An 18,933-nucleotide genomic window follows, 5' to 3' on the forward strand; every position below is an offset into this window, starting at 1 on the left:
CACTTACAGAGATGCAAACTGGAGACCAATGAAGCTAAGCAACAGAAGTAATACTGCACAGATGGTGGGCTGTGGAGGAGGGAGTCAAGCTAGCTTCTGACTGCAGTGTCCTAGACCCTTTCACCCACCAGACACCATAAAATAGAGGCTTTTCTTTGCTCTATATCACAGAAAGGAAGTTGCAATAGAGTTTGAGGTCCTAAATCTGAGCCCTTCCATTTAGGTTATAAGTGAGCAGCATTCTATTTTCTTAACAAATATTGATGGCACCATGCTAGAGTCTACTGTGTAGAGATGAGATGTGATCAAGCAGGAAAGAAGAATTGAGATGTCTATAATCAAGCGGACAGTGCAGGTCATACAGGGTGGAACGAAGTAGCCTATTTTTAAAGTACATGCTAAGGCATGGGAGCCTCTAGGTCCAATAAAGATGCTGTGAATATTTTGTCCCCATGATACATCCATAGCAGAGAATTTTAACGCCCTTTAAAAATAGCAAACGAGAAAGCAGGCTTACCATGAGAAAAACGGTGTTGCCCTCAGTTCTCTTCTGCTGCCTCCAGCTCCTTTCTTCTCCTGCCATCTGACGTCTGCACTAAGCTGTAGTCTCCTCAAACCCCTTGCCTGTGGGCTATCCCGTCCCTGTCCTTATTACAGAAAAGCTTTACTTCCTATCCATCCAAGTCACCCTCAATTCTCTGCCTTTACTCCACCCTCAAATCCCCTTCTGTTGTGCTTCTAACACTCTCTGGGTATTCCTGCAAACCATTCTTCAGCCTTCAGCATGGTCAAAGAGATTTGCAAAATTTCATTTCTCAGATCCTGCGACTTGTTTGCTGAATGCCTCTGAAGTCACTCCACTGCATTTAGAATTCAATCCAAATACAGCTTCCTTGGTGTCCAATACTCAGTGGTCTCACACCTCCTGCCTTCACCGTAAGCTTAGCCTGGCCTTACACCTTCACCATGGCCATTTGCTTGGCCCTACTTGGCTGGATCCAATAGCCAATCAGGTCTCCCTTCAGAGGTTACCTCTCCAAAGATGCTTTCCCTAACTACCTAACTTATCCTCCTTTCCATCTCATCAACTCCCATAACACTTTTTATAGCACATTGCCCAATCTAAATATATCTGTTTACCTATTTTTTCATGATCTTTTTTCTCACCTCAACACTTATTCACACCTTTGCTGAAAAGCACATAAAAAATATTTATGTTACTAATGGACTACCACTTCACCAGTCCCTTAAATACTGTCCACCATAAAACAGACATGCAGTCATAGTTACAGAATTAGTAAATGGCTTAATGTGTGAGTAGATTGGAAATAGTGCTGGGGGTTTTTCAGAGAAACAAACAAACAAACCCTGAGACGGGGACTTGTGCAGTTCAGGCTGGCTTCAGACTCACTATGTAGCAGAAATGAACTCGAATTTCTAATTTTCCTTTCTCCACTTCACTCATGCTTATGTCACAGGCATGGGTCACTGTGTCCAGACCCCATGAGGCTAGTATCAAACCCAGGTACCCTTGTGTGCTAGACAAACAGCCTGCCCACTGAACTGCATCCCTATATCCTTCCTCCAGTGTTGAGAGCTTTTGTCATTCTTAAAATTAGTTTGTTCTTTATTTGTGTGAGTTGCCTCCTGCTGTGTGATTCATCAAGGATGAGAGACAGTTTGCACAGCCTGTCATACCACTTAGACACACACACACACACACACACACACACACACACACACACACACACACCTACCTTATGCACACACAAAGCATACAGCAGCTGTAGCAGGGCACTGATGCCCTGAAGTATCAAGTGTCAGGCATTGTTTAGGTCCTGGGCAGAAGTTGCAGTCAGTCTTTACCCTTGATTTCCCTGAAAGGTTGTCTGTTCCGTGGAATGGTCAAAGGCACACTTTCACTGGGCTACTCTTACCAAGAGGCAGGAGAAATTTTTATCACCAAGCACAGTTTATACCTAAGTAGGAAAACAGTGGGAGCAACATCTCACCATCTCATTTCATCAAATTTAACCGGATATCATTAGGATGTGACAGCACTTCCTTGTTAGGATGTGTCTTACTGCTCCCCAGCTTCTCTGGGCCATTCAGACTGTAGGCTGCAGATACCACCTGCTGGTTCAAGTTGCCACCTGCCACTAGAGTTCTTGTCTGGAAGCTACCAGAACTCTTCACAGCCTTTTCTTCCTTTCTGCCTCCCTTTTCCTCCCTCTATCATAATCTCTGCCAGGATTCCTTTTCTCTGGCCATTCAGCACCATTTCTCTCCAGGTGGCCAGTGATCTTGCTTTGCGCTGACTACACTCCTTGGAGTCTCGGTCTATCTTTTATGTTTCTGTTACAAATTGTCCTAAGTAACAAAACATGTGTGGGTGAGTTGAAGCTCTCCTTTGCACAGTGGGCTTTGTGTCATTTCCTTCACACCTTTCTCCACGTCACACACTGTTATTCCATGAAAATGCGTGTTATGCTATAAAACCATAAAGTATGTTGATACTGTTTCACAGCCTGCCGAGCACTAACTGCATTTAAGTTTAAGTTAAAATCCCCTCCACACATGTATTTGATGAGACCTTCCTTCTTCTAGAGATACTGGCTCTCGTAGGACTGCCTCCCTTGGAGAACCACTTTCTCCATCTAATCCTCACACCCAAGGCCCCATTCCTTCCCCTAAGCCAGGGGCCAAGCTCAGCACCCACATAGCCTGCCAAAATATCATCCACTACCAAGCATGCCAGGTTCCCCATTCTTCTTTGCCCAATTCCTCCCACGGAAACCACCATATAGCCACTTGCCACACTTTCTCCATCTCCAGATCAACCCTGGACATGACACTGTGATGATGCAGCCCTTCTCTTGGGAACTATCAATAACCACTTTTGATTTGAGCTTCTGTGTGCCGGTCACTTTCTCCCTTCTCATTATATACGCTCTGGATATATATATAAGCTCTGGATATATAAGCTCTGGATATATATATATTCTTGATCTCCACCCTTTTGGTATGGTAGGTATTATTTGGTATGAGTTGCATAGATGGAGATATGAGGACCTTATTGGAACAAAAAACACAACTTCAAAGCCAGTACTCCACTCACATGATAATTTGTCTTTACATATATATTCATATATCCAAGAAGACACAATTAGGGTCCTATCCTATCATTGCCTTTGGCCAAAGCTTTACACAGAATATTTCTAGCCAAAATTGTTTAATCACATTCACTGTAAACCTCAGCTCTGTTTTTCCCCCATGTAAGCTTGTTTTAGCTCTGTATTCTACTGGACCTTAGCAAGGCCATACAAATAAATAGACTGCTGCCCCCCACAACACTGTAGACTCACAGACTAACATACAGACAAGACCTTTGCAGTTCTTCCCCATGACTCACAAGTTTGTGAGTCCAGATTTATTCTGTCGCAGAGTCTAAACTAGGAGCCATTGTAACAAGAGAGCACAGACCCAGGTCCTTGTGCTCTTGGTCCCCAGATGCCTTTCCTAGGAGAGAACTAGCCTGATAAATGGTAGCTTTCTTGGATTGTCCCTTCACAAGTACAAGGCTCAGTGTGTGTTACTGAGGACTTTTGTCCCTACTTCAGTTTATCTCTGCTCCTGTTCTTTCCTAGCCTCCACCATTCTTTTTCCACCTGGGACCTTGTGTGCTTTTTCATTGCTTGTGGCTGTCTCCAGTAACTCTCTCTACCTCGAGCCACCTTTCCTGAGTTACTGCAACAATGATGACTCAACCCTTGCTTTCTGATAAGAAAGCAGATCAACAGGTGCCCGAGAGGATCTGAGCATACTACCACTGAGCAGCAGGGACGGCCTGAGAGCTGCTTTCTGACCAGGCTCTGTTATATCCTCACCCACATTCAAGACACAAGCTCTGTGACTGCTGAAGTTCCGAGCACAGCATCTCACTGGCAGCTCAGTACAGGGTGCCACATCTAAGAGCCTTTCCAGCTGTTGATGCTGCATCCTACCATCACAGGGCCCAGAGGGTTATATAAGTACAGAAAACTCAGATATTATCTGGAAGAGAAACATGTGTTAAAAGTGGTGGACACTTCCTCAGCTTTCTTGGGCGTAGGGGAGTATGGAGCCCAGGAGAGCAGTCATAATCCCCAAATTCTGGTAGTGCTCCCAGAACCACCATTACTTCTCTGTTTGCAGCCCAAAACCTCAAGGAGGAATCTTGTCTCCCACTCCTGTTGGAGTAAGAACTGTTAATCCTGATATAGTTTTCACTATAGCTGATTTGACTAGTGATAAGTATTTGGTCTTTTCAGGGTAAGATGTCCTAATTAAAAAAAAAATTAAGCATAAAACATGTTCGTGAGCTAAATATTTTTACAAGTGGGACTGGGGCAGTATTCATTTTTGCTCAAGCCTTGGAAATGAGAGCAGGTAGGATGCCTTTGTATCCTTCAGCAACTGAAGTAATAAATGCGAAGGGCTTAATGCTTATTTTGAATTACATTTCATTTTACCAATTGTGCGAAGCCCTGCCTAATTTAACAAAAGGCTTTGAGGAAAAAAAATACAGTAAAGCAGATGCACATAGCAACCATTAAATTAGGATAAAGGCCTGAGAGCCATGCAAAGAGGGGAGGCTTCTGCCAGGCAGAGCACACAAGAATAATGGCTAGCCCAAGGAAAGCTGGCGCTCTTGGGTTTAGACTGGAGGAGATGAATCTCAGCCCAAAGCAACCTAGAGATTGGCTTCTAAGAACAAGAACACTGTATCCCGGGAGTCCCCTCCTGACACTATTATGGTGCCCTCTCCTGCGATCATAAAGCCACAGATGGATTTTTACGAAGATCAGTCCTACTACTTTTTAGGATCTCTACGTGATTTTTCTCAGCTCTTCCTTTTCGCTGCAATAAGATGCATGGATAATGGGGACTATTTTGCATGTTGCCTTGTAAGAAGAAATTCAGTTGTTGGCTAGGGAGACAGACATGGAGTGGAGGGGCATTAAGTATTTCTAGGTAGGCCATCAGAGCAGAAAGATTATTACAGTTCTTTGCATAGGCCCAGAGAAGCTGTGCCTTAGGACTAAAGCCTGGATAGAGAGATGCAGCCAAGGTGGGCATCCACGTTGGTTCAGCTACCTGGAGAGGCAATGACAGTTCAGTTCTCTAGGGCAGGGTCTGGCAACTTCTCCTTGGCATTGCGAAAGAAAGGTGCCAGTGTCAGTTTTCAATTTGCTGCTCCCCCGCCCCCCCAACTCCTTCCCAGCCCTCTCCTCTACCTCCCCACCCATATCAGGGGAGACATGAGAGGGACTCAGCATTTCCTGTTTGCTCTGGTACTTGGAGAAAGTGGAGCCTCCTGAGGCGCCAGTACATTCCCTCAGGGGTACCGGCCTCAGTGAGAGCATCTGTCCCGGCGCGGCGGGGGTTAAGGTGGGCGCCCGCGCACCCCGCACCCTCCGAGATGAGCGCGCACACCGCACCGCCTGCCAGCCCGCTCGCTCTGAGTCGACACCGGGAAAAAGTGGCGGTCAGGGATGGAGCTGCTGCCATGACAACCCCGGCGGTCGGGGCCCGCGCGCGTCGGGGCTGTTCTCCGGAGGAAGGCGGCGCGGAGGCCGGGGGCGGCCGCTGAGCGTGGCGTCCGCGCGTCCCCGCGTCCCGTGCAGCGTCCCCGGAGGAGGCGGGGGCCGCAGCCCGCTCAGCTCCCCGAGCCCAAAGCCTGCGCCACGGCGCTCCGAGGGCTGGCGAGGGCCGGGCTGGCGGGAATCGCCCACCGGGCCACAGGGAGGATAGCCTCAGAGTGGAGGATCCTAGCTACGCCGGCTGCGGGTCTCCGTGTGCAACTTTTTATCGCCTTGGGGTCCAGATGCGAGACTTGGGGTTGTTTTCTAACTCTATCCATACAAGTGTGTGATCTAATAAAACATTTTCTCCTCTCCTTGAAGCAGGAGCTTTTTTTTATGACATCTCCTTTCTGTCAGAGACACTTGCCTTCTTTGGGTTATAAACTTTTGATGCCAGACCTCTGCAGAACGCGCCTAACTGAATCTTAAAGTAGCTTCACCGAGAGAGGCAGAGAACGCACAATCTGTGACCTTCGTCCCTGCTCCTTCTTTCGCGCTCTCCCTCCCTGCGGGCTCCCTCCGCCCCAGGGAGCTTCGAGAAAGCTCTTTTTTGGATGCAGGAGGGGGCATCTGGTTCTGCTAGGCTGGAAAGCTGAGACTGGAGCCGAGGAAGAATTATTAGGCTCCGGAGAGCCTGGACTCAGCCTCTCCTCCTGCTCCCAGCTCCTGGCTTGCTCTCTCTTTCTCTCGGTGCTTTTGCCCCTCAACACTTCCGGCTGCTCTGAGAGGGCAGGGGACAAGGACCGTGCAGCTGCGGGAGTTCTGGGAAGTTGTTGCTGACAAGGATGGGGGTCTGTGGGTACCTGTTCCTGCCCTGGAAGTGCCTCGTGGTCGTGTCTCTCAGGCTGCTGTTCCTTGTACCCACAGGAGTGCCGGTGCGCAGCGGAGATGCCACCTTCCCCAAAGCTATGGACAACGTGACGGTCCGGCAGGGGGAGAGCGCCACCCTCAGGTAGGGAGCCTTCTTTCATCTGGGGACTGAACCCACTGCACGTGCCTTCAAGGGGAGGGGGAGAAGAAGAGAGAAAAGAAGGCTAGAAAGAGGGGCATTGGACCATGTGAGAGGCTTTTTGCAGGCCCCAAGAAGTGGTCACTTGCGTCGTGTGCGTGCTGATACCATTTTTTTTTTTCTTGGACAGTTTTATCATTTGGTCGTCGTCCGGTCTGCAATCTTACAGGGAATGTTGAAGTCTGTACTTGGGACTCTGTGTATTCATGGGGCCAAGGCATGGCAGGTTTCACATCTGTGTGGACACAGATGAGACCTGGGGTCAGTGGCATGTAAACATTGTGTGGTTAGCTAAATACCCTTGGCGTTTTCTTCCAGGCCAGGCGGGTGTGATGCCCATAGGATTACCCTTTACCATAGCCAGCTAACCGTCTTTGGTGGAAGTGTGCATTGGGGAGCAATCTCACGATTTAAGGCTCTGGATTACCTGTGCCAGGGCACAACCTTCTATGAGTCTGCTGAAGACACCGCCCCTCAAGCTAAACCTGTACTGGGCACTTGGGCCCTGATGAAAATTGCGAGGCCTTTGTATTTTTGTGGGCTGGAACCAAGAAGAGGAAGCATGTAGCTTTTATGCACCGACATCATTCCTGTGTGAGAAGCACAATAGGGGAGCGTTTTGTTTTAGCTTAATGAGTTACAGAGGAGCACTTCCGTGCCCCAGGCAGAGGGGAGGAGATGCTTGGAATATGAACCTTTGGGGACTGGGCCTGCTGCAGCAGAGACTTTAATAAAAATGCAGCCACCACTTTCCACCAGCTCAGCAGATATCATCTTTTATCCCTTTAATGAGGCAGTTCTGGTCCTAGGAGACAGATTCAGGGACGTCCCAGCTTAACTACGTCTCACAGTGTACACAGGGTGAATGCATTTGCCCTGCCTATGACTTTGATGGTTATGGTGAAAATAAAACATTCTGACCCAGATTCCACAGCCAGAATATGGCTGTCTTCTGCAAGGAGGGATTGAGAGTGGGGCTTCCGTCTTCCTGTTCCCTTTGCTTTTCCTTGTGGAGGCCTTTCAGCGCAGACTCCAGCCTCTCCCTGAGGAAGGATCAAGAACCCCTGAAACATTGTTGTGCTTGACGTGAACTCTAGGGTTAAACTTGATTCCTTCTACCTTGGGGGCTTCTTAGGTGAATCTTCCTTTCAGCTAATGAGAGGTCCCAAAGATGTGCCTTGTGGACCTGCATAGTCCTAGAAAGGAGACCAGAGATGTCCCTTACAGAGGGCATGAGTTGAAAGTACCTTTGCCCTTTGAATGGCCCTTAACTTGTAGCAGATAAGAGTGTGTTATTATTATGTTGTTGCTTCGGGGAGGTCTCCAAGTCTGCTCTTTGAGGTGCGATTTGTGGGAACACACATACGCGGGGGGGACTGGCGGTTCAAAGATACCAACAGCAAACAACCAGAGTACGTGAGTCCCGGGGTTGGAACGCTGCCACATACCTCTGTTTCTTCCAGACTTTTATTGGAGGCAAAGAGTTCCACAAACAAGGGGGTTATAATCCGTACATTTACAAAATCTTGTGTCCTCCTCCTGTCCCTAAACAAATTAAACCAGAAACTCAGAAACTTGAGCTTTTGCCTTCTGGGATGCAGTAAGATAATTCTACCAGCAGAGGGCCAGCTTCAATCTCTCTCTTCTTTTCTTTTTCTTTCTTTCTTTTTTTTTTTTTTCTTTTTTTTTTTTTTTTTTTTTGTTAGCTCTTGGCCTGTTTTCATGATGTTCAATTCTAATGTTTAACAGCTGGGCTTAGTAATGGGGAAGGGAATAAAGAGGAAAAGCCGAATAGTTGCTTTCCATGCTTTGTGGGAAACAACTTATGTGTTCAACTGTGGCTGCTGCTGGCTACCTGGCTATTGTTGTAGCTAATTTTAAAAAGTAAGCGCATGCCCGGCACTGGTGTTGCCTCTCTTCTCTCCTCTGCACATGTCCCTGCTGTAGACAAGCCCATCCCTACGTCCACATCTGACTCTTCAGATGCCCTCGACTTCAGTCTGCTCTTTCATTGCTCGATTTTATAAGGTGTCTCTACCTGACACGCTTTTCTTGTTACTCATTCTCACTTTTATCTCTTCCCTCAGCATTAATTCATTCATACCGTCCTCTATGTTAAAAGAGCTTAATTTCTTTGCTACTATCTCAATATTTCTTAAAAGCATATGAATGCCCTGTGCAGGTTTCTGTGGCTCAGTTCTCAACCTCTCTCCTTTTCCTTGTTTTTCAATCTGCTGTATGAGCTGGCAGCTGCATTCCTTTCTTAATCCGTCAAACTTCTTGCTCAGTTGTTTCACAGAGAGTCCCGTATTTCCAGTTAGTGAGGACCCACAGCCTTGGCCTCAGAGAAACCCATTATGTGTTATTTGGTAATATTTTTGCTTTTTAAAAATTTAAAATTCATTTTGTCTCTTTATTTTTATTTTTTGCAATGCTGGGGATCAAACCCAGGGCTTTATGCATGGTAGGAAAATTTCGCCATTGAGCTCTCTCCATAGCTTTATAACACTATGTACAGTAGTTTTTAAGTCTCCTTGAAAGAGTTCATTGATGATTCGTGACGTGGAACTTCCGTGTTCAGGATGTAATTCGTTGGAATTAAACCCACAGCTGTCTGTCAGCATTAGAAAACCCTCTCAGAGGTGACTCCCCCAGTTCACGTGTTTCCTGACAAAGTCAGACAAGGAACGGAGACCAGTAGGTAAAGCACAGAAATCCAGAAGCTTTGGCACAACCTCAGATTTTTGTGTGTGGAGGGATTCCCCAGACCGGAGAAGACGGCTGCTTCCTGTGGGAGATCAGTTTTGTTGTGACAGGCCTTTGATGGCACTGAGGGGCCTTCAGGAAGCGATGTACTAGAGAAGAGTGAAGTTTTCAATACTGATGAAAACTCATTTTATATAAGTGAGGCGATAGTGTCGTCCCCATAACTATTTCAGCATAGGGCAGCATGAAAAGTAAAATTAATTATTTTAATACTGAGTTATTTTGCCTTTTTGGGAGAGAGATGATACGGAAAATGAAGGTGCTATTCTCTGTGGTTGAATTATACCTTCTATGAATTTGATTTGAATTCATTATTACAAATGGGCCCTCTTGGCTGGAATCCTTTCATTACAATTATGTGCTGTTGGGTTAAAATGTTCTGTGCCTTTCTGTTATATTAGATATGACAAGTATAGGGAGCTCTCTGTCCAAATCAATGCTCATATTCGGATGGGAGCCCAGGGTCTGGCCATGGTCAGCTGGCATCTACGCAGCCATCTCTGCAGCAGCCACTGGCCATACCATCTCCGTGGGTCACAGGCAATTCTTCATTTACTTTAGTTCCTTGGTGGGCTTTCCTTCCTTGTTCATGAGGATATTTTGAGAGGTGCCATAGATGAGTGGCAATACTTGTGGTGATTTGTTTCAGGCAGTTGGGAAAGTCAACACAGTGGCTTATTTTGTTGTTGCCATTTTGTGTTTGCTTGCTTTTTCATAGCAGAGTAATAATCCCTTGCTGCTCTATGCTGGTCTGGGATTATGCCTAATGGCTCTTTTCTAAACTAGCCTGCACTTTCATTTGTGGTTCTCAGGTGATCCATTTACAACAGGTGTGTGAGGTTTAACTCCTTCCAGCCAGAGAATCATCTCAGCAACTGGAACAGAGCAACTCCCAGGGGTCAATGTGCTGGTGTTGGCCTCGGTGTTTCCTGTATTGTGCACCCACTATCAGCATCTTGCCCTTTTGAGTGAATTAGTACAGCTATTGGCTCTTTCAAGGCATGTATCCAACCTGTGTATGTTAATGTTGAAGGTGCCACAGTTAGGGGCTGTGTCAGTGTGAGGCTGCACTTTTGGTCTAGCAAGATGAGGCCATGAAAAGATCTGTGAACAGGTATAGTCCCAAAAGGAACCTCCTTTATGGTGATGGTAACCCAGGCTTCTTGACGTGAAGGTACTTGGGAAAGTATTTAAAATATCCTCTTGGAGCTTAGGGTAGAGTTTATTCCAAGGATAAGGGGGATTCTGAGTTTAATCCCCAAGATGAACTTAAAAAGACAACAACAGACAATTCAAATGGTAATACTCTCAGAGACTAAGGGAATGGATGTCTCTGGGGATGGCTATGAATGTGGGGATTTAAAAATCCTCTTCTAGTGATTCTCAAGCAAGGCAGAACTGAGAACTGCTATTCTAGAAGGCTTTTTGCCCTATAATATCTTAGCAAGGCTGTTTTCCAGGGTTCTTCTCTTGCACTGAAATATCTTCCTCATGACACATATGTGCCTTGTTACTATACCAATACTCTAGAAAGAGCAGGGCTCAGGGCTTAGGGCCTGTGTACCCCAGGCTAACCCTTATACTGTCTCCCACTGAGTCTCTGATCGTGAGCAATGCAGTATACAGTGTACATATGCAAACAATTTCTTCCCTGTCTATAATATCAGGTAAGAAAAAAATATGCAGCATTATTCTCTTAACATTAAAGCCATGTGTATCCTTTGTGCACATCCTCCTGTATGCTTAAATCATCTTCAAACTATGTATCTAATAAAATGTAAATGCTGAGTAAATGGTTGTTACCTTGTGTAGCATAGCAAATAATGACAAGAACATGTTTAGTATGGACACATTTGATTTATTTTCAGTATATTTTTATCTATGACTGTGGAATCTATGAATGTAGAGGCCATGGGTATGGAAGGCTGATTACATGCACTGGTTGCTACTGAGACTAAGTAGAGCTCCTTGGTAACAATTGATGATATTTTCAGCTTATTCCTGTTTTATCTTGTCTACCACCTCCTCCTCCATTCACCCACATACACACAACTTTCAAACTCATTAGTCTCTTTTCACTTCTGCTCAGCTTCCTGCCTTCTGCAATGTGGTCAAGGATTGCCCTCAAGTGAATCTCAGTAACACTTGCAGATGTCTGCTGTAACAGACACGCACTGTAGATCTGTGATGCCTTCCTGGGTGGTTACTGACCGACTGTGCTACGGTGGGGCTCCTGTCATATTTCTTGTATACAGATATCACAGTGGGATTATAATAATAAGTACAGTTCAGTGCTAAAATCCACCTTAGTGGCCCTGCCTTTTTAAAGTACTCTTACCTCTAACAGCAATGAAGCGTTCATGTCTGCACACAGTGTTGCTGTAGGACACTCAAGGGCAGCACTCAGAGATCTTGGGAACCTGAGGGATTTTTGGATTCCACTCAAATCACTTGCCAGAGGGGACAGTTGTATCCACCAGTGTTGCAATATGATCTAAAACCCTGCAGAAGTTTTTTTTACTATCCCCGAGGGCAAGACAACAAGCAGGCAGCCAGGTTCAGAAGACTCTTCTAGCTGCTATAGAATATATCTGGAAAGAAGGCTGTCCGGCCTCTGCGAGGATTCACATGGAGCTAAACAGAAGAAAGATAAAAGTGCCCCTGCTGAAGGGACCACGTGCACTAGGATTGGGTAATAGTTACAAGTTTGACCGGATATGGATGAGCAGGACTTGCCTACATAGGGTCTGATGAAGGGATCTCTCTCCCGCGCACAACGTAAATGTACTCCCAGGCCAAGGATGGATGGAGGTGTTGGAAAGGACTAAACATGTTGCCGCATGGCTTTCTGGACACTCTGGGAAATGCAGCAGCTTTCATCTAAGAATCTCGTCTGCTTATCTGGCCTCTCTGGGGGTGTAGGGTCCAGTTTAGCTCTGTCTGGATTAGCCTTCCTTTCGGTTTCCAGTAAAGGGACTCGGTCTTTGGCCTTCTTACTGTGTTCACCATGTGGGTGGCAGCAAAGGCGATGGAGTGTGCTGTGTATCTGAGGGGATCTATAGTGAGATACAGCTGAGGAGATGAGTCAAGTTGGTTTTACTGGGCCTTCTCAGTAACAGCTTTTGAAATTACTTATTACTAATAGGAAACTGACTTCCCAGTCATGAGATAAGGGAATTCATCTGATAGCCACAGAAATCTTCATTCTCTCTCTCTATATCTATATCTATATCTATATATCTATATATCTATATATAGATATATAGATATAGATAGATATGTGTGTGTGTGTGTGTGTGTGTGTGTGTGTGTGTGTGTGTGTGTGTGTGTATTCTTCCTGTTGATTAGATTGCTCTTGTGGGGCAGGTGAATAACCATGGTTCCTGTGAGTTTGTGAGTATTGCAGTCCTATTTCCCTCCAGCCCTCGCTGATGCTGGCTGTCACAGTCTTTTTTACTCTCTTTTTCGTGATGGTCCATGAACCTTAGAGGAAATGATATAGGTGCCTCACTTGTGGCTGGGAACTCTAGGAACATGTATTCTCAACTCTCCTCAGTTGTCACGTTCTGAATTAATTACTTTCCAATGCATAAAGGAACCCCTCAGATGAGACCTGGGAGAAACACTTACATTTATAGGTATGAATTTAGAGAGCACTTTGACACTCTGTCTGCGTAGCAAAGACAATAATAGTAATTTCAACCATGGGGTGTGTGAAGTTCCTGACTATGGGTTCTTGACCAGGTTTACAGTACAAGACATATGCTTCTCCCTGTGGAGCGGCCCTTACATTCAGTCAGAAAGCAGATAGCTACCCCCATAACTGTCACCGGTCATTACTGCAGGCCACAGGGTTAATAACAGGGAAAGGATGTTGATGATTTTCCTCAATTCCAGTTGCCTACATAGCACTTCCCTGTACCATTACAGCTAGCTAGGAGAGAGGGGTTTCCTGGTCAGCACCAACTTGATTTCTCCATGTCTCGTGACCAAAGAGTGTCTGCCCATCACATTGTGGTGTGCAGCTGAGAGCAGTGACGATAGCCTCTACTGTTTTGGGGGTCCTCGGAACACTCTTGACCAAGAGCTCAAGAAGAGGTGGTCCCACACCTGGCCCTGGGCTTTTTATTTGGCAACCTCTGGCTTGTGAGAGGAGCACTGTCCCAAGTGTAGGGTAATATATACATACATATGAAGGTATATATGTATGCATGCATACACATATATAATTTATAAAATAGGCTTTCCTAAGCCCCTTTCTTCGGTGTTTTTTATATCTTTCCACATACCCTCCCTTGCTCTATCTCTCTGCCTCATCTCTCTCCATATCTAAACCCTCCTCCCTGTAATTTCTCTTCCCCTCCTCCATATCACCCGTGTTCTGCCACGCCCTCCTCCTTAAGCTGTAGGCTGCTCCACACTTGTCCCGCCAGGGGCTGGGCCTCATTTTCTTGGTGGAGAAGGTTAGGCAAAGGTAGAGTTTAAGCCTTTCTTACTTCCCCTGCAGACTCTTTAATAAACCTGCAAGGCCTTAGGAGAGGAATATGTTTTGAAAACAAATCCCCCTATTATCTGTGATTTACCGTGTCAGTTGTCACATCAATTTCCCGTCATTTTACAGTGTTCAAGATACTACAATCCCAATTAATGGCCTAGGAAATTTATATTCAGGAAAGGCAAGTCATTTGCCATAGTAAATTAAAAAAAAAATTTATTTGTCCGTTTATTTGTTTGTTTGTTTCGGTACATAGGTATGGTATGTGTGTATATGTGTATGTACGTTCCATGGCACAAGTGTGGAAGTCAGAGGGCAACGTACGAGATTCAGGTCTTTGTTTTTTCCTTGTGGGTCCCTGGAATTGGACTCAGGCTCCTGGGACTCAGGCCTTACCCACTGAGCTAACTCAGGACCTGGCCACATAATTATGAAACAGAACCCATTTTGCTTCTGAAAGGCGTTTCTGCTGCTCCTCAAGCTCTCAGTATACCTTCCCACCCTGACACAGAGGCCTTAGTAGGCTTTCTCGCACAGAAAATATAGGAAAGCTAAAAGGCCTTCTCCCTCTGTTTCCTTGACACACTGGACTGAAGGTCAGGGGATCTGCATTTTGCAGTTGGATTTAGTTGTCTTCCACCTTAGCTGGAAAGAGGGTCTCCTGTGGCCCGTGATATGCATCTACATTCATGTGGATATCAGTATCCCCCTTCTGTAGCTGGAGAAGGCTGGGTGTTCGAACACTGAACTAGACAGCAACCATTGGCAGGTGCGCCATACTGTCAAAGGGAAGTTTTGACTTAGCACCTGAGTCACAGTGCCAACCTGTAGTGTGGCCTCCCACAGAGTTTTAAGTACCTCAAAAGACTTGCAAACTAAAACAAAGCAAGCAGGTCATTTCTTGGCAAGAACTCACCCGTGAGAAATGGAAAGAATGAGAGTGAGTGATCCCAAAATATAGACTCAAGAGAGATAATTTCTTTCAACCCTAAAATACATGCCATTCCATATTCTCCTTTCCAGTTTTATGTTCACATTTTAGTTTAAACCATTAAGGATGCAAAGACAGCCACCGGGCCTCTATCCACCTTGCCACTGATTCATACCCTAGAGAAAATTTGTGACCCATTTTAGCCTCCTCTTCCCTGGAAATGATACATTTTTCCTTAAATTAAAGAGATGCAGAAGGACTTGACCTGGCTTCCCATAAAAGTATTGATCAATAAAGTTTTAAAAAAATTGGTTTTTGCATATTAAACATTTTTCAGTGGGTCTGAAGATTTATGGTGTCTCGATTAACCAAATTTCCAATGCATTATAGGAACAAAGAGTGTTATAAGTGGTTGTTAAGTTTTCCAGCTAGATCCCAGAAGATATTTTAACTCATAATTACCCAAAATGCTGTATGCTAGTGGCAAAGAATAATACAAAATAATGGTTTTTTTTTTGTAGAAGTAATTATGCCGAAGATAAAAAAATGAATATGATAGTTTTCTATTTTTCGGGAGTGCCAATGTGGAAGAGAAGTAGGTGCAATTAAAAAGAGATAAAATGGAAACATATTCTCAAAGATATTGCTGAATACTTTCAAAACTTTTGGGAGTTTGAATATACTGTTTCTACTGATCCAACTTTAGGATGTAGAGCTGAAATTGTCGTTGGTCTGCTGATACACTTGTCATGAAGCACGTGCCTCAGGATTAGGGATGTTTGACGAATATGAACCAAGAGGGGGAGCGGGGCCAGGCGAGGTGGCGCACACCTTTAATCTCAACAGAGGCAGGCAGATCTCTGTGAGTCTGAGATCAGCCTGGTGTACAGAGTTGAGTTCCAAGACAGCCAAGGCTACAGAGAGAAACCTTGTCTCAAAAATAAAGTAAAATAAAATAAGAGAAGGCAGAAAATGTAATCGCGAAGGTGGAGTCTCAGGTCAGTGGTGAAGAGCTCATGTGGAGGACCAGACTTCCATGCCAATCGCTCGTGTGGGGCCACTAGTCATTCTAGCTGCAGCTTCTTTCGGCCTCTGTGGGCACCTGCATTCTTATGCCCACACACTACCCCACCCCCCCGGCCCTGCCCCATACAAATGGAATCCAAAATAAAAGAAAACGTAAAAAAGAAAAAGGAATTGAAAGGCAAAAAATGAAAATAATGGAAGGGAACACAAAAAAATCTTTTCGTTGTTGGAATCAGCTGAGATGTAAAGAGAAATAAAGAAGCCAAAGAAAAAAGGATGTTTGAGGGGACTAAAGTGTGTTATGGAACAGTCAAAGGTAGGAAACCAACGGGAGAGAGGAAGTGGTTAGGGATGAGTCAGGGGCTGCCTGGCACTCAGGTCCATGGGGCTACACATATGCGGGTATCCACTTTGTGCAGCCACTGACAGAGAAAAAGACAACTCACAGAGTTTCTTGGTGCCACCAGATCCAGCCCTTTTTGAGCCTCACTTTCCCCCTGCTGCCCCACAGGTGCTGTATACTCCTTTCTTGCCATGAGTTCTAGTCAACAACTAACTAATCTAGGTTGGATCCTGATCAGGCTGTATGTGGTCTGACACCTGGCTTTGTCCTGCCAGAGTCTCCTCTCTGAGGGCTACTCTCCCCATCCCAGGGTTTACACACTTCACAAAGCTGTCCTTTAGCACATTCACCAAATGTTCATTGTGAAGACCACTTTGGGGTTAGAGGAGACGAGTGAAGGCCTACTCGGTCCTATTTGCTCTGTTCTTCATCAGCCCAACATGGCTTCCGTGTCACTTACTTGTCAGTACTGACCACCCAGGGATGCCATCCTGACATGAACTTTCTTACTCACTCTGTGGCTATTTGGAACATCCTGGGTGGGCCAAACGGAGCCATTATCTGCATACAAAGGAATTTGAGTTTATCGGGTGTTATGTCACAGTGGCTATGCTTCCACTGAGATTTTGGCTAGAAGGTGCCCTCTATAAGTGCAAGGGATTTTAGTCTTCAAAGTTGCTTGTTCTGCTGTCTCTGAAGACATTTCTTTTAGGCTGGGTATGCAGGTCAGTGAGGAGAGTGCTTGCTTGGTATGCTCAAAGCTCGGCTTTGATCTCCAGAACCATATAAACTGGGAATAGTAGTGCCTGTAATCCCAGGATGTAGGAGGTAGAGGCGAATGAATCTGAAACTCAATATCATCCTCAGCTTACATAGTGAGTTTCAGGACCATTTGGAATACATGGGACCCAGTCTGAAAAGAAAGAATGAAAACAAATCAGATATGCCTCTTCCCAGGTTGCCTCCCGAATACCCTCTGTTGAACACATACTTATCAACTTCTTCTCAATAAATCCCCAGTGCATGGTAGGTGCCCTAAATTGTTTTTAGAGCTGCACACTTCTTTTCTCTGTCCTCTTCTGTTCCTTGCCCTTCACACAGGCACCCAAGCACACATGCAGCGCACAGACATCCTGACATCCTGGAGAGCTTTCTCTTTCTAATGGAGATATTCTCACCTATTTTGAATTGGGAAGTCAGTGAAGTTACAACCTGAGTTTCTGGCATTTGAATTCTACTCGAGATAATGATCTCTCCCCACATAGATGGTATTTAACTTGTCCTGTCTCCTCCTGCTTGTTACAATTGCAGTCTCTGTGAATTTCACATTTCTTAAAGCCACTGGCAGGAGATTTGGAGCAGCTGCACGGGAGGTATGCCTGCTACCCTCCCTGTTACCACAGTTTCCTCCATAAAGGCTAGCATGTTCTGGAAGTCTGTCTGCACACTTTGGGGGATGGAAAGGCCAAACTGAAGACTCTCTGAGGGCATCCTGGGTAAAGGATTGTACACATTCCCTTGGTCATCTGAAAGCAGCTGCCTCTGTAACAAGCCCCATGGTGACATTCCTGGCTGTCTCAGCAGCCTGTGTGCGCTGCACCTGTGCAGTGGAAACAGTTTATAGAACACTCTTGATTATATGCTCTGTTTTACAATTGGCAAGTCAATGGGTGCTTAGTGAAATGTAAGATAAAGTACACCCTCCATCAAGAGGTTAAGAACGTCAGCTCTGCAGTCGAAAGGCGCATTCAAATCCCAGCTCAGCTAGTTCAGTAATGTCTCTGTGTGGTTGGCAAGTGACTCAATTTCTCTAAACCTCAATTTCCTGATTAGGAAAAAAAAAAAAAAAAAAAAAAAAAAAAGAAACCAACGCAGGGACTATATATCCACTTCCCTGAGTTATTGAGAGGGAAGAAATGGCCTTGAATTTGTGAAGAGCTTAACATCGTTTGAAATCGTAGCATGCTCACAATGAACAACAGCTTTAAAAATTTAAAGAAACTACTATGCTTCTTTATTCAGGGAGATTGGTTCTAGGACCTACGCAAGACTGGAAAAACCTGTGGATTCCATAAAACGCTGCAGTATTTGCATATAACCTGTGTGCATCTCTCTGTATACTTTAAATTATCTCTAAATTACTCACAATTCCTCACACACTGCAAACAATTGCTAGACTGTATTGTTTGGGGAATCAAGCCAAGGGGGAAAAAAAAAAGGACACATGTAAAGTTAGTGTATTTATGCTTATTTTTCAAATATGTTTGATTTGTGATTGTATGAATTTAGAATACAGAATATAAGATTTGGAAAGCTGGCCACACTGTATTCAACTTAAACAATAGCATTTATTTGGTGTCCACTGTGTGCCAAACAGCACTGTAGACAAAACAGACATTTAAAAGCTGAATTAATTTCTTTCTTCTATAAATATTCATACATAGTGAATATCTTGGTAGAACACAGGGCTCATAGATCAGGAAATAGAAGAGAAACATGAGAAGGGGCAATGGAGAGAAGAAATGTTTGATTTAAGTGAAATATACCCGTGTCAAGTGTCCACCTCCACAAATAGAGCACACGTATTCAACGAGGTGAATAAATAACATTTCATATGGTCTTGTCAAACTTGAGGCCACAACCTATGCCCCAAGTCAGGTCTGGCCACCCATCCCCAATACATTAATATAAACAGCCAAAGTAATAGGAGAAAGCAGAAGAATGAGATTTATTCAAGTG

At 45.0% G+C, this 18,933-nt stretch overlaps 1 protein-coding gene across 2 annotated transcripts in view; it reads left to right on the forward strand.

The window, feature by feature from the left end:
* Window positions 1–5,663: 5,663 nt before the first annotated feature.
* Window positions 5,664–18,933, forward strand: part of Opcml (opioid binding protein/cell adhesion molecule like) — a 529,702-nt gene continuing 516,432 nt past the window's right edge. Inside the window, exon 1 of one of the 2 annotated variants that reach the window (XM_051156105.1) lies at window positions 5,664–6,576. In XM_051156105.1, the coding sequence (XP_051012062.1) occupies window positions 6,410–6,576 (167 nt within the window). In that variant the 5' untranslated portion in view covers window positions 5,664–6,409. The remainder of the gene's footprint in view (window positions 6,577–18,933) is intronic. The other variant, XM_051156106.1, reaches the window with a different exon arrangement.

The sequence above is a fragment of the Acomys russatus genome, chromosome 14 (genome assembly GCF_903995435.1).
Source record: "Acomys russatus chromosome 14, mAcoRus1.1, whole genome shotgun sequence".
Taxonomy (NCBI): domain Eukaryota; kingdom Metazoa; phylum Chordata; class Mammalia; order Rodentia; family Muridae; genus Acomys; species Acomys russatus.